The sequence below is a fragment of the Gymnodraco acuticeps genome, unplaced genomic scaffold, assembly GCF_902827175.1.
Source record: "Gymnodraco acuticeps unplaced genomic scaffold, fGymAcu1.1, whole genome shotgun sequence".
NCBI classification, from domain to species: Eukaryota; Metazoa; Chordata; class Actinopteri; order Perciformes; family Bathydraconidae; genus Gymnodraco; species Gymnodraco acuticeps.
The window spans coordinates 946,527-961,103 of record NW_022990911.1 but is presented as its reverse complement, the minus strand read 5'-3'; the positions used below and the strand labels follow the sequence as shown (position 1 = coordinate 961,103).

Here is a 14,577-nt window from a genome sequence, read left to right as displayed (position 1 = left end):
GCTGCTGAATCACTATAGGACAGAACACGCGCTGGGTTGTCTTAACCCATATGCTGGGCTGGATCATTTTAACCCATACATTGGGTTGTTTATTTGACCCAAGCAAGTGATTGAAATTAACTACATCACTGGGTTAAATAAATATAAACCATATATTGGGTTGTTCATTTGACCCAAGCTAGTGATTAAAATTAACTATATTGTTGGGCTAAATATAATATAATAATAATGTATAATAGTGTAATGAATAATCTCCAAACACACCGTATATATATATATATATATATAAAAATGCATTTATTCATAATTTGAACATCTTTGGCAAATCGTCAACATTCAGGCCACTATAAAAGAACAATGCAAACAATACAAATTCAACCCCCCCCCCCCCAAAAAAAAACAAAGAGCCTTAAAACAAATGATATATTACAAAGTGCTGTTATCTGGACCAACTTCTCTTTCAGGTTTAAATAACATGAACATGTTTAAATATAGAGATAAAACATTTCTCTGCCCAGCAGAAACTATATACAGACACAAACATAACAAGGTAAATAAATAAATGAAGTAAATTAAATAATAAGTAAATTAAATCACGTAAAGTAAGAAAAATCAAATTAAAATAAATGAATTAACAGGAATAGTAGGTACTGTAAATGCGGGTCAATGTTTTGACACAATTAAAGTGTGTGCCTACTGTCTTCTGCAATCATGTTTTGTGTCAATCATATTTTTAGAGAGCAGCTGTCAACTTGTTTGACACACATCACTAAAAGGCTACTTCTCTCTGTGTACCTTTAGGCCAAAGCTGCAATTGATGTCCTCATAAATTTGACATTTGAGGATTCATGTCCATCAATGTTATATACTGCCTGTTGGATAAACTCCCAGGTGGGGAGACACTGCTTTGTGTAATTGAGGTCAAACACAAAGAAAGCCTTAAAACACAGATCTACTGCACCCAGAAAAGTGTCCGTTTCAATGGCGTTGTCTGACACAATGGTGAAGGTCTGGCATGTTGTTGTGTCATCACCAAGACACAAGATGTGCGGGAAGGGTTGAGTTCTCTCTGCTGTCTGTAGGTACTGTACCATGTTGGTGCCCACCTGTTAATTACACAACAGTTACTTGCAATATAACCTGCCATTTAAGTTAAGCATGTTGTTTTTATTATCTTTTTTATTGAAGTATGAAAATGCTAGTATATAAACACAGAAACACCCACCATTATTGAAGTAGAAAAACAAAAGTAAAACTTACTGGTTGGATATTAATGAAGGACTTGCAGGACTCCTCTATGGTGGGTCTGTGGACTTTTCCTCCAATCCTGTAGACCGATGGAGGAAGCAGAATCGGCAGGACTTTCAAAGCTCGGTCTACGCAATATAAGAAAAATACATATTAACATCAACATTTAAATAGTATATAAAGATTGATATTTCTGAACCAATAGACTTTTCTGCCCTGGTGTTGAATGGTAAAAACAAGGCGTGAATTGTATAGCCTATTATAATCACAGGAAGTGTTGTGACATCTTATCAGAATCTGAATCTTTATTGTCACATCACGGGTTTACAGGTGTAAAACAGTGGGTGACATTTGTTTTTGTGCAAGCTCCATCGTTTTGATTGTTTCCAGAAAGAGAAAGAAAAGGAAGGGGGGGAGCAGGAATCAAAGAAAGACAAAAGGTATCTAATGAAGTGGTTCACAAACTTGTTCATGTATTTATGTATTTGTCAACAGACTCCCATCCGAAAACATGTTGTGCAAGGGACCCCATACAGATGATTGTTAAAATATAAAAAAATTGCAGATCCACAAGCTCACAACGAGTCTCATTGGGACGCAATGCAAGCATGTACATCTGCTATTTTCAAAGAACCGGTGTGTGTGTGTTACATAGTAAGAAATAGCTTATCTGGTGTCATGTCATCAAACACCAAGGGCAGTTTTCCCTCTCGCTGGGCATATGTAAGGATTTGGTCACTCATAGTAGCCCAGTTCTGAAACAGTTTTCCTACTGCCTCTGGATGAAGCTGCTGGAAGTCTTGTGATATCTGATACATTTTGAAAAACATGAAAAACAATAGAACAGTGTTTAAAGAAATGATATGGGCTTGTAGTACCTGTTAGGAAAAGGGTTAGGGGACAATTTGACAGCCAGTGTCACTTCAACAGGTAAATTATTAAATTATTACAAAGTATATACTGTAGGGTCTAAGTGGTTAAACATAAACTTGTAGTGCATTGCAGAGTATCAGTCAAATTGTCACGATCTGTCTGTGTTGTGTTTTGTCTTGTCTAGATCTGTTTTTGGTTTCCTGTTTTATTTTGAAAAGTGTTCACCCCCCCCCCCGTCTTGTCTGTTGCTTCCTGTCTCTGTGTTCCCTCCTGCCTGATAACCCAATTGTGTTCACCTTGTGCCTCTGTGTTTTCTCCTCCCTCCTCACCTGTGTCTTTTCTTCCTTCCTGTGTTTTCCCTCCTGTGTCTGATTGTGTTCACCTATTGCCTTTGTGTTTCTGCATTCCCTCCCTGTGTCTTGCCCTGTGATTACCCCTCTTTGTATTTAGTCAATCAATCAATGTTTATTTATATAGCCCAATATCACAAATGTTACATTTGTCTCAGTGGACTTCACAGTTTGTACAGAATATCAGTATGACAATACAATTTAGTCTTGTCTTCTCGTGTGTTCCTTGTCGGTTCATTGTCTTTCCTGTCACCCTCCATGTTTGTCACTGTCGTTTTTGGCTGGATGCTACCTTGTGCTACCTGTTTATGGATTCATGGTTTTGTTTTGTTTTTTCATTGTCAACAACTTTTTGTAATTAAAGCTCGCCTTTTGTTACACTTTGAAACCCGCTTTTCCTCAATCTGCATTTGGGTCCTGCCTTACTTCAAATCCTAACACAAATAGAGTATCATTCAAATAGACAAAACCGCAATAGCAAAATAATTTCTTACCATGCCAGGATTGTCTAAAAGCCTAGGGAACTCAGTCAAGATTTCCGGGAGGCTTTTAGATCCATTGCTGCGAATCCACTTGCCTCTATGTAGAGCTGTTTGATTCATGTAGTCCTCAACTTGGGACACTGGATACCTATTGACCTTCATCCATTCAACCATTTCTAGAAGTTTTTCAGGAGGCACATCATATTCTGTTGAATGATAAGTACAGAGGTCCTCAGATTCATTATAGCTGATTTCAAACATTTGGGGTTCTGGCCTACTTGGGAGAGTGTGTGAAAAGTCGCCAATCGGTCCAGCGGTGCCTGAGACTAGCTTTTAGAAGATGGATGAACAGAAGAGTCATGGGACCTAAAATATAATCCCTTGCATTTGTCCATTCTAGCCTGGCGGGGATAATTAATATTGGTTATTAGTATTACCTGGTGTACTAGGGGACGGTCTGTTCCTTCTGTTGTTCTTGGTGGCGTGGTCGTTTCAGCATTCTCATGTGCTTCCTGACGTTCCTCAAGCGCTCCTCCAGGAAACCTGTAGCAGGTTTGTGATTTCGGCCAGGTGTGTACCAAGCTCCCTGTAAAAGAGAAAATTAGATTCAGATTAAATTGGCCTGGCGTAAACCATGAAGATGGTTACATGGGATTTTAAGGAGCAATCCAAAAATGTGCGTGTGACTGTGCACTAGGAAAAACGTTTGAGCACATTTATTTTAGGTGTGTGTGTATGGAGTGTTCTCCTTTATGTGTTGATTGATTAACTTACATAGCCACTGCCTGTACCATCCAAAAGGCAAGGGAATTCATACACCAATGCCACGGCAAGGGCTTTCTTTGTGTCTGTGGATGGCCTGTTAAAATAGACAGTAGAAGTTTGTCAAAGAACGATGAGATGAGACAGTAATCATTGTTACAAATATATGACGATTCAAATCCATGAATTAAACACTGAATTGTGATGCGCTTTTAAAGTGCATTTGAGTTCTGCTGTTCACCGCATGCACTCCTTGGTTGTTGTTGAAGGTGTGTGATAGCCAGTGTTGGACAGCAACATCGTACATTTACTTTACTGACATTTCTTATCTCATCTGTTTGAAAGTGTATGTTCACAGAATAATTCATATGCGGCTCACTCATTTATGACTTAACATCTCTGTCTCCTATTGATCTGAGTATATTATAAAGAATAGCCAGTTAATTGAAGCATTATAGCACAGGCCTTTGTCAGATGGTATATTACGCTGTTTTTTTCCTGCTTCGAATAGTTCTCTCTTTTTTCACCTACCTGTGTTTGCATCACTGTAACCAATGAGCACCTGCATGTGTATGAGAATGGCCCTGACTCCATGTCAGCCCAGATTTACAAACTCCTGGTAGGACAAGCTCCAGCTCAATTCTCACACTGAATTTAAAAAAAGTGAGTGAGGGACTGCAATATAAGAGGGAAAGAAAGAGAAACTTTAAAACTGTTTAATTGTTATGATGTGTAAAGACTGATATTGTTCTATAATCGTCTGAAACAGTTAAGTCATGATGTGAAACGGTTAACAAAGAAAAAGAGAAACTCAAGCTGCTGCTACACTTTATTTTATTTATCTAAAATTAAGCACTTTTAAGATGCACATTTTTAAAAGCTATTTTATTTATTAGAGGAAACTGAGTTATTTAGTTTGTTAAAGTTTCACCTATTCTGTTTACAGTTCTGTCATCACATTATTTAATACCATTTGTTAAAACACTGTTGTTTCTTTTGATGTGAAATATTATTTATTTAATTTAAATTAAAAGCAATGTTAATTTTGTTCAAAACGTGTTTAGTTAATTTAATAATATATGTATTTTTGAATCAAGTATTCATCTTTATTGTCTTGTTAGTTTCCACATGCCTAGAACAACCTCAAGCTACATCTAAAAGTTGATGGCTAAATAAGAGCGTTTGAGAAATTGTGCAAGGCACAGTAATAGTCCGAATAGTCGATTAATCGTTTCATTAATCGATAGATTAATCGATTATCAAATTAGTTGTTTGTTGCAGCGATACCTTGCTCTTTTTAATATATAACAAAATATTTAATAGTAACATCTCAACATTGTCTCAATACAAATTAACTTACCTTTAAATGTGTCAATCAAGTTCTCAAGCTGCCATGCAGTCAACGTCTCTGTGACAAACGTGTCCATGGTGAAACCCTCTACTAGAATCAAATCAGATTAAGTACATTAGAATTTCACAAAACTGTGCAATGTTTTAACATGTATTGTAAGGTACCAAGCTACTAATGTACAGTTACTACAGGGGGTCTGCCAAATCTCTCCATGAAGACATTTTAATCATTCACGAATTATTATTATTTGCCCCTGACACGACCTAGCTGGTTGGTGTGCTATGCTAAGCTAAGCTAAGCTATGGTAACACGTCGATGGCAGGGAACTAAAATGTTACATTATGTGATTCGGTGACTCCGGTCACTCACTCCTAAAAATAACTTCAATAGTTGCTAACTTTAATGATTAATGTAATTAATAAATAACTCTAGTAACCTAAACTTACCTACATCAATGAGCTTCTTTGTCGTCTGTCTGTCCGTATGTGTGAAAGCCCGCGCCCGAGCTGCATGCTGGGAAAGAGTTGTGACGTAAAAGCCATCTGATTTATACTGCCTTATTGTACATCTAATACTTTTGCACACAAATCCAAAGCTATAGTTCAGACCCATTTATAGCTACTAGTAGAACACACGTCTTTGTAAAATAATAATTCATCGCATCACAACGTAAATTCAAGGCTCTTTCACTCATTGACAGAAATGTAAAACATTTGTAGCCGACGTTAACTGCTAATGTTATACTTTGCACAGATCAGATAAATGCCTACAGATCCCTATTGAACTGTTATCACAACTCATTAAAAAAATATAGGTTACAGAATTGTATAATTATATAAATATAGGTAAAATATAGGTTACATGTTGAAAAGATGATTCCAGAATGATTCAGAAGTGGGAAAATGAATAAAGCAACCTCTGGGTTAAAAATAACCCAGGCGGGTGTTCAACTGCAATTGAAGCCCTAATAACCCCTTTGACCCAGCATGAACAACCCACCAGTGTGTTTACAGTACCCAAATAACCCATAATTATGACCCAGCCAAATCAACCCAGCAATGTGTTTATAGAAATAATCCCAGCATTTTTAAGAGTGTAAAGTGAACTTATTGTGAGCTAATTATCAATTGAAAATTAACTCATAATCAACTCAAATTCAAACTCGTCAGGTGTATTGTGCTCCCTTCCAACTTGTGTCTACATTTCTCTACAAAGTACAAATGTAAAAAAAACACTTTTTGCCACTTAGTCTACAAATAACTTATGACAGCAACTACAGTGAACTACTACACAGTTCAAACATTTATTTCATTTACCAAACTAAAGTAACCAAACAGTCCCTGAGTCCACTACACTGTAGTGACTGTACAGTCAGAGTGTACTGTACTGTCTGTACACCATGTATTTTCTACAACTCTACATGTGTACATTATACAGTACATACTACATACATAGTGATGTACATACATAGTGTTAGAAATTAAAATCAATGTTGATATGGCGTAATTTTGAATTAAATACACTATTTAATTTAAATCAGTTTTATTCTGAAAAAAACGGAAGTTCCCACAATTAACTTAATACTTTTATTCTGAAAATTATTCACTTTCCTTGTACGATGTGAGGGTCTAAGGACAGAGGGTGTCGTATTGTCATACTGATATTTTGTACAAACTGTAAAGTCCACTGAGACAAATGTAACATTTGTGATATTGGGCTATATAAATAAACATTGATTGATTGATTGATTGATTGACTTCCGGTTAGCATTAGCATGTGGCGAAATGCTATGTTTTCAAACTGTGAATCGAAGGTGAAATGACATGTGATGTTGTACACTGAGCGCACTGGGATTAGCACTCATTTATTCACGCTGAATAACGTTTATCAGGGAATGTTTAAATAACCACAGACACCAGAATATACGTAAGTGCTAGTTTTTTTGCGAGTCCAAGTACCGGTTCCCGACGTTCCGGTTTTAACCGGACTTGAACCGAAACTTTTTACAAGTCCAATACCGGTTTGGCGTACCGGTACGCAGCACTACACACACATATATACACACTCGCAAGCTTCCCCCAGACCAGTAATCCAAACGAAAATATCTTCCCTCCGTAGTATTTTGATCATTTGCTCCGCTAATAATCAATCAGATCGATGGATTCCAAAGAGGAAACTTTAACCAGTTAAACCCCACGGCCCCGCGGGCGGAGGCAAAACGTAACATCTTGCAAGAAACAGCGTCTGAGGGCTTCTTAACATTTAATAAACTATGAATGTGTCATATCCACTTAACAGGAAGAAACTCAGCTAACAGACAATATTAACAATTTTTAGCAAAACGAAACATAAGGGCCATAACAAAGGCTCAGAATTAGCCCTGAGCGAAAGAATGCTAACACACATAGCACAGAACTCACGTTAAAATACCCTTTTTACTTATCATATTTGCAGAAAAAAGATATCGATTAGCAAGCTGATATTCCACAGATTCCAGACAAATAAGTATCATCACTAAGCGATCAGAACTCGCAGCGAAACGACAACAACAAAAGCCAAAACGGCTAAAAGCGTCTTAACTTTGTTGTTTTCTGATCAAAACTTGTGTTCAATGGCATTAAAACAATAAACGCTGCTGAAAGGTAATCCATAGGTTAATCCAATGTGTCTGTGTCACTTTGAAATGATTACTGATAATCCATCATTCCATTTTTATGTCAATAACGGAGATTTCATATTAGCTGCTACGATAGCTACTGAGTGTATGACAGCTTCCGGTTCCGGGGCATTCTGGCTACGCATCACTCATTCACCAACGAGTAAGGTTTAGATGGATTTTAGGAACTTCCCCTCGATTTTATTGGCTCTAACGGTTAAAAAGAGATGTCAATCATCAAAATCGACCGATGGGGGCCAGAGATATGGAAAATGCAACCAAATGACCCCAGAAGTGAGTGTTCTTTTCTAAATCTCTCTAAAAAGGTCAAATGTCACTTGTTTTGCATCAATCTGGATACAGCCCCACTGGTGGGTACCGGCGCAGCGGCACTGTGAAAGTCCACGGCCCACATACAGTATGCCAGAGCTCTAAATGCATGAAAAAGCAGCAGAATATTTGAACAGAAAACTTTAGAACTAAAAGCATACGTCACCAATAATGTCTAAAATATGTGGAACATGTTGAAGTCAGTATGAAGTCTCCATCAGACGGGAAATAATAGGCTGAGACAGTCTGTTAAACTCCAGGGACCACGTCATTAGTCTGCTGCTCTAATTATGTCAATTGGAGTTATGACATCATCGTGTTCCATGACACAGGTGTTTATATTTGAGCTAACGACGTGTCCAGAGATCAAAGGTTTCCATGGTGATTAGTGAGAGGAAAGCATTTTCATTGTTCTGAATGAGAAATAAACCTGTTACATGTGAACGTTTTTTTGAAGAACCGTAACAGATATCGGTGAAATTTCAAAACGTGAAGCATGTCAAGGAACTTGAGCATCTGAAGTGTACTTGTTGTGTACTTTCGTGTTAATAATGTGGCCTTTTTGGCAGATTAACTAAAGGTGTGCGGCTGCCAGGGTGGGAATTTCACGACGGCCACGACGGCCATGGCCGTCGTTGCCCCGCACTTTGGCCGTGATGCCCTGTGAAAAAAAATGCAATTCACGGCCAAAGTGGCCTTGGTGCCCCTGTCAAAAGTTCCAGTGTAAACAACGCTAGTAAAGTCATATTAGTGCGCGCAGTAGGATAGTCCCGGGCGATGCCTGTGCCCTGTGGATCAGAGCGATTGCTCTGCTGTGATTGTTCCGTCAGAAATGCCTGTAGGGGCCCGACAGCCTCCTCCTCAGCCGCGGGAGCAAGACAAGCACAGGTAAGCAAGCGGACCAAGCCGTTTTGATATGATTTAACTGAAGTATGTGGTAGTATTTGAAAGGACTTAACATTTACGTGTTTATAGAAAGTACTATTGATAGGTAATTACCATTGTATTAGCCTATTTAAAGTTGACTCGTTACATTTTGTCATGAAAACTAGCGATAGCTAGCTAGTTTGGATAGCGCTAACGTCTTCCCTTCAAGGGGTCTACATCTAGTGTTGCTTCTACAAGCTAGCAGATAACTGTCACCTTTGAATCTAGTATTTTTCTTGCTAAGCGGTTTTGATATAATACATGACTGACTTATGTGGTTTATGGCTGAACTTAACGTATACGTTAAAGAAACACTATTGCTATTCAGCCATTTGTAAAACGACTGGTGTTGACGTTAGTGCTACACTTTTCAGTCATGTTGATTGACCAGCGTAATTTAACCAAACGGCCTTTGTGCCCTGTCATGTGGCCTTTGTGCCCTTAAAAAAAATGTGAACGGGAAGGCCAAATGGCCTTGCCCCTAAAATGACGAAATTCCAAGCCTGGCGGCTGCTGTGGTGGGGAACGATGAGGCTGAATTTACAATGGGGTTTAATGGAGACATGTTGAAAGTTTTTGTCACTTCATGCCCTCAAGAGGCATTTTGTTCAATCTTTCAAGCTACGAGATGTTTTCCTACGTTTGCCATGAGAAATTATGTCTCAGGAATGTAGGGTTTGGGAATTATGGCAGGTTTAAAAGAAAATATGAAGGCAAAATGAAATCTGTCCTCCACTCTAGCTGTGACATCACGCACTCTAAAATCTGAAGAAGGCCTCTTTACCAAGGTCTGAACAATGTTTAATATCTCTAAAAGTAAGAATCAGATTTAAAAGTTGTACACGAATAATGTAAGAAAGATGGGCCTGGCTCCAGAAGGGGACCCCGGGCTTCTTTGTTGGTCTTTTGAACCAATCTTAGTCTGGCCCCTTGCCTGAGACCAATTTGCCTGAGACCCTACCAGGAACACAAGGTTCCAGACAACACAGCCCCCAGGTTCATCAGGGCACACAAACCTCTCTACCACGGGAAGGTGCTGGTTCTTCAGAGAGGCTTTTTTAACTTTTCCATGAACAATAAAATACAGCATTGCCTAAGAAGAAACTGAGGTGAAAAACCGTGCCATTAGCTGCAAAGAATCCAATCCCTCATGAACACAAAATAAATTGTAAAGAATGCAACAGTACTCTTTGAACAATTATGTGTGAAAAAGCAATACAAAACTTTAGGGAAAGTTTAAACAAAAACATAATTAAAGAAGTTTGACATTCTGGTGCCTTCTTTGTAATCAGAAGGTGGCTCTGTGGTAAAGACATCTGTGGGTTCACCATGTCCTTTACTCTGAACATTTTCTGCCATTATCGACCTGAAACTTTGATGGAGCTGATTTATTATTCTGTATACTTAATTTTTAAAGAATTATTCCATCTTGGTTGTGAACTCTACTCCCTATTCTGAAAAGAAAACGGTAAACAAAGTCTCATCCTTGCCACCCACCTGTTTAGCCCATTCACATTTCCAAAGCCCTCCTGAGTTCTTCATCAACTTAAAAAGCATCCTTTGCATTTTGGTGGTCGTGCAATTCATCCCCAAGAACAATAGAGGAGACAGCCAATTAGACCAGTGATTTAATGCAATCGACCAATCCTATGTTAGTTAATGCCCAAGCTTATGTTCTTTGGTCAAAGACAGCTGGCTTTCCGTTTTTCGAAGAGACGCACACACACTCAGCGAAATAAAGTCATTACGTTTTCAAATAAGCACGGCCTATTTATTTCTATCTGTGCGCTGTGTGAGTGTCACATCATATCACGGGGCTCCTGAGAGTCGTGCCATATCCATGTTGTTCTTTCATTACCGTGGGCTTATGCAGATTTACATGGATATTGAGGTTGGTTGGGGCCTTAAACCATAGGGGCTTAGGCAATCAAGCAGTTGACTGGGACTGTATGTGTGTGAGTGCAGGAGTAGGTGGGCTTCTATTGGGGGTTCATGATCGTTCGCTTGATAAAAAAAGTATATGACATGAAAGCCTGTCAGCTCAGATAATCTATCTTCATCTCTTCATCTGCCTCAGTCTCTAGTGTGACAAGCTACATTTGCATTGCCAACTTGAATTAGGTTTATTTCACCCATGTGACACAGTCAGGCGTTGAATGTACGGCACTCTATGTGATCCTGGTAATCCCAGCTTTATCACTATTAGAAAGTGAAGGAAGGAGAGCTCTAAATCTTAAATTGTGCATTGTATAGAACATAGGAATATGATGTGGGAAATCCAACTCTCGTATAGCTTACCTAGTGAAGCTGTGGTAGGGTTGGATTCTGGCATTGTTCAACTACAATTGGTTACGCGGCTGGCAATACATCAAACTTGCACACTCATTTGAAAAGGCATCACCGGTACCAAAAGAAAAAAGACTGAAGTGCAAACCCAACTCCCACTAGCATTTAAGCCTCCACCACTCGCACAGGGTATATGCAGGAATCCTGAAGTCAAATTTAATACCTTTTAAGACCTTTTTTAAGACCCTTTCCATACATTTTAAGACCTCATCGCAACTTCGAGTTCTAACCGGTTACATTGGCGACACACTTTACCTCACATTTACTATATTGATTGTAAGATAGCACAACTAAACAGAGTGCAGACAGACTACTGAAGCCTCCTCTCCACATGAACTTCAACCTCTCTGTGAAGGTCAGGTTTAATGCAGTATGCTGCTTTGTTGCTTCTGTACTCTGTGCTCTTTCATTCCAGTAAAACTCCTTTGAAACCAGTATTTGACCAATAAACAAAACAATTGACAAAACTTTGAACTATGAAATATATTAAACTTTGGTGAGCTTCAGCGGGGTAATGCCATATAGGAGCTCCCTCACAAATACCCAGGGGTTAAATTGGGCTGGGGCTTTCCGGGGCTAAGCCCGGCACATAGGACGATGCTCTGACGTCATCATCCTCACACATTTGTCATATGTTTACAAAAAACGATATATATGTTAAGACTTTTCTCGTTCTTAATATAGACTATATTTAGGGTCGATATGTGTTGACCTTACTTTAAAATAGCAGATCTCTGTGACCGGATATAGTTTGGCTTAGTTTGGCCCCACGAGGACGCATACAGTAAAACACATACGCAAACGCAAAAAAGTATTCCGTTCACACGCATTCGATTCATTACGTGTCCGTTCACACTCGACTGCTGGAAATGCTGGAAACGCTGTAGTACATATGCCAGGCCTGTAAGTGGCGCTGCTGCCGCCACCAAATACACCGAAAGCAGCGAAGAAGACCCCGGAGCATGGTTGCCCTTCTCTTTATTCTCCGCGGTGGACGGCGTGCTCTCCTGCTGTAGATCTCTCAGGTAGTCTACCAGCAGATAAACCCCCCTCCCCCCCCCCCACAGAGCGGAGCAAGGCAACGAAGAAGCAGCTTTTTATGGCACGCTATGCATGGGGCCACCTTGAGGGGGTTTCCCGACATGTTGTTTCAGTAAATTAAAGGGAGTTTCATGTTGTCGTTGCTGCGGACCTTCTTAATACCTTGGAAAATGCCGTTTAATTCTTTTTAATAGCCTTAATTTTCGCTAAATTGATTTATCAACTTTTAATACTTTTTAAGACCCCGCGGACACCCTGTCGCAACAAGTTCAGACTGAGCCAAAGCTATTACAAACGACAAATATCCTTATGTTGCCATGTTAGCAAAGCGCTACCTGGCTGTACTGTATCTGCTACCTCTGTCCCTAGAGAGGGTGTTCTCCACAGCAGGAGACATTGTTAGTGTCAGCAGATCTGCCCTTTCGGCAAGCAATGTGGACAAGTTCATCTTTCTTTAAAAAAACATGAAAATACAATGACAAGCAAGTCCTAATGTCAAACTGGCTGTTTAGGTACAGTACAGTTCAAATACAGATTATTTCAGTTCATCGAAATGCTGCACCTTAATGTTTATTTTGTATTTATTTGAGTGAATACATTATTCACAGTTTAATAATAATTAAAAAAAAAAAAAAACAAATGTTATGTTTTGTGATAATTTTTTCTGCTGTACCGAAAATGTACCGAACCGTGACCTAAAAACCGAGGTACGTACCGAACCGAAATGTTTATGAACCGTTACACCCCTAAATTTGAGTAGAGTAGATGAGTACTTCCAGGAAGGTTGTTGCACGTGTGCCTCAAATAAGGGATTACATTTTTAAATGTTTGAGTATACAAAATCAGTACAAGTCTCAAGTCTTTTTTTTAAATTACAGAGGTGTATTTAGAACGCAATTTCCTAAAATAAGCTCAAAGACTGGAATGAGAAAAAAACTGTGATGGTCTGGAGTTCAATAATATAATTATAATGATTTTTTGGTGAAGGAGTTATAAAGTGGACATGTACAAATCTTTGATCCTAGTGCAATGGTAAATAAATAGTAAGCTGCATGAATTCATTATTTATCTACACTATCAGATTTGTAAAAACTATTTTAAAGTGGCAATAGACAACTTTTTAGCTAATGACAAAAACACAACTGCCATCCACTTCCTGTTTTGATGCACAGTGGTTGACTTCGTTTTTTGGAAGATTGTTGAAAGCTAGGCCTATAGGGAATGTTACAAATATATATATATCTATTGATACTTTAAGATGGTCAGATTTCAGATGTAAAACAGTGCTGTTGCCTGAAATGTCCAATTTCACCATATATAGGATGACGAGAGACAATTGTAAATTGTACATTACCCTTTATTTGCCTGATGCTTTTATCCAAAGCGACATACAATAAGTGCAAAAACCATAAAGATTCAAACTCTGAACAAGTGCAGATGCATTCACTTAAAGTGCTGCTGAATTAGTTCCAATGCTTACATTAACTGTAATGTTATACTTTATAGAACAGTTGTATGTTTTTTACAGTACACTGTACAGAAAACATTTCAAATGATATTCAACAATGAAGACATTGGTTCTCAAAGGAGTTTTGGTGCTGACACTGAAACAACTTGTTGTGCTTTGATGTTGAAACCCAAAGAGCCTCCCCTCATCTCTAAAGCCTGTTAATCTAGTGTCCTTTGTGTGCCATAGGTGAAACTATACATGTGACTGCAGCTGTGTGTACTGACACTTTGCAATAATTACCATTTGTCTCTGATGGGATAATTGAGTGAATAGTATTATGGGTCCATGTGTTGCAGTGATGTCTATGCGGAATGGAATTTCCTTTATTATCTTATGGAATCTCCACCCCTGCATTGCTGGTGATTTACAACCCTTACCCGGAAGTAAGCTGCGCATGGGTACCCTCGACAAATTCACGCTTTGTTCAGCCAGATAGTATCCACATGTCTTCCCTACTTTTAAATGTTCTAATCATAGATCTAATTGCCAGAAGCAAAATGCTAACGTTATGCTATAAACGAACAACAGCAGGGTTGCACGACTTCAACGTCACGCCGAAATAAGATCGATATTCAAAATTGTACAAGTTGAAGCGTTTGTTTTAACAGTTTGCAAGAGCGCAGGTACTTGCTTTCAAGCAGAACAGGGCAAACAAACTTAGCGGGAGTGTTTACGTGTTCGGCGTACAACGTCCTCAACAA

At 38.8% G+C, this 14,577-nt stretch overlaps 1 protein-coding gene and 1 long non-coding RNA gene across 3 annotated transcripts; both read right to left on the bottom strand.

The window, feature by feature from the left end:
* Positions 1–668: 668 nt before the first annotated feature.
* LOC117557924 lies at positions 669–3,270 on the bottom strand. The gene is made up of 4 exons (XM_034233918.1): positions 2,966–3,270; positions 1,919–2,057; positions 1,261–1,376; positions 669–1,106 (listed from the first exon to the last, which is right to left on the bottom strand). Exons 1-4 carry the CDS (start codon positions 3,212–3,214, stop codon positions 798–800), a joined length of 813 nt encoding a protein of 270 aa, XP_034089809.1. The 5' UTR covers positions 3,215–3,270; the 3' UTR covers positions 669–797.
* A 155-nt stretch (positions 3,271–3,425) lies between these two features.
* LOC117557925 lies at positions 3,426–5,581 on the bottom strand. Of its 2 annotated transcripts, none has more exons than XR_004570771.1 (4): positions 5,517–5,581; positions 5,076–5,156; positions 3,728–3,812; positions 3,426–3,539 (listed from the first exon to the last, which is right to left on the bottom strand). It is a non-coding gene; the product is annotated as an uncharacterized LOC117557925 (long non-coding RNA). The 2 variants fall into 2 exon arrangements; XR_004570770.1 differs by having other exon boundaries at positions 3,429–3,539; positions 5,513–5,581.
* Between the last annotated feature and the right edge of the window lie 8,996 nt (positions 5,582–14,577).

What these genes read in the sequence shown, in the direction of transcription:
- LOC117557924 (XM_034233918.1), bottom strand. Translation starts at nt 3,214, where the DNA reads ATGTTTGAAATCAGCTATAATGAATCTGAGGACCTCTGTACTTATCAT. An exon ending in GTTTGATGACATGACACCAG is followed by an intron (nt 1,377 to 1,918) that starts ATAAGCTATTTC and finishes TATATTGCGTAG; the next exon opens with ACCGAGCTTTGAAAGTCCTG. An exon ending in CCTTCATTAATATCCAACCA is followed by an intron (nt 1,107 to 1,260) that starts GTAAGTTTTACT and finishes TGTAATTAACAG; the next exon opens with GTGGGCACCAACATGGTACA.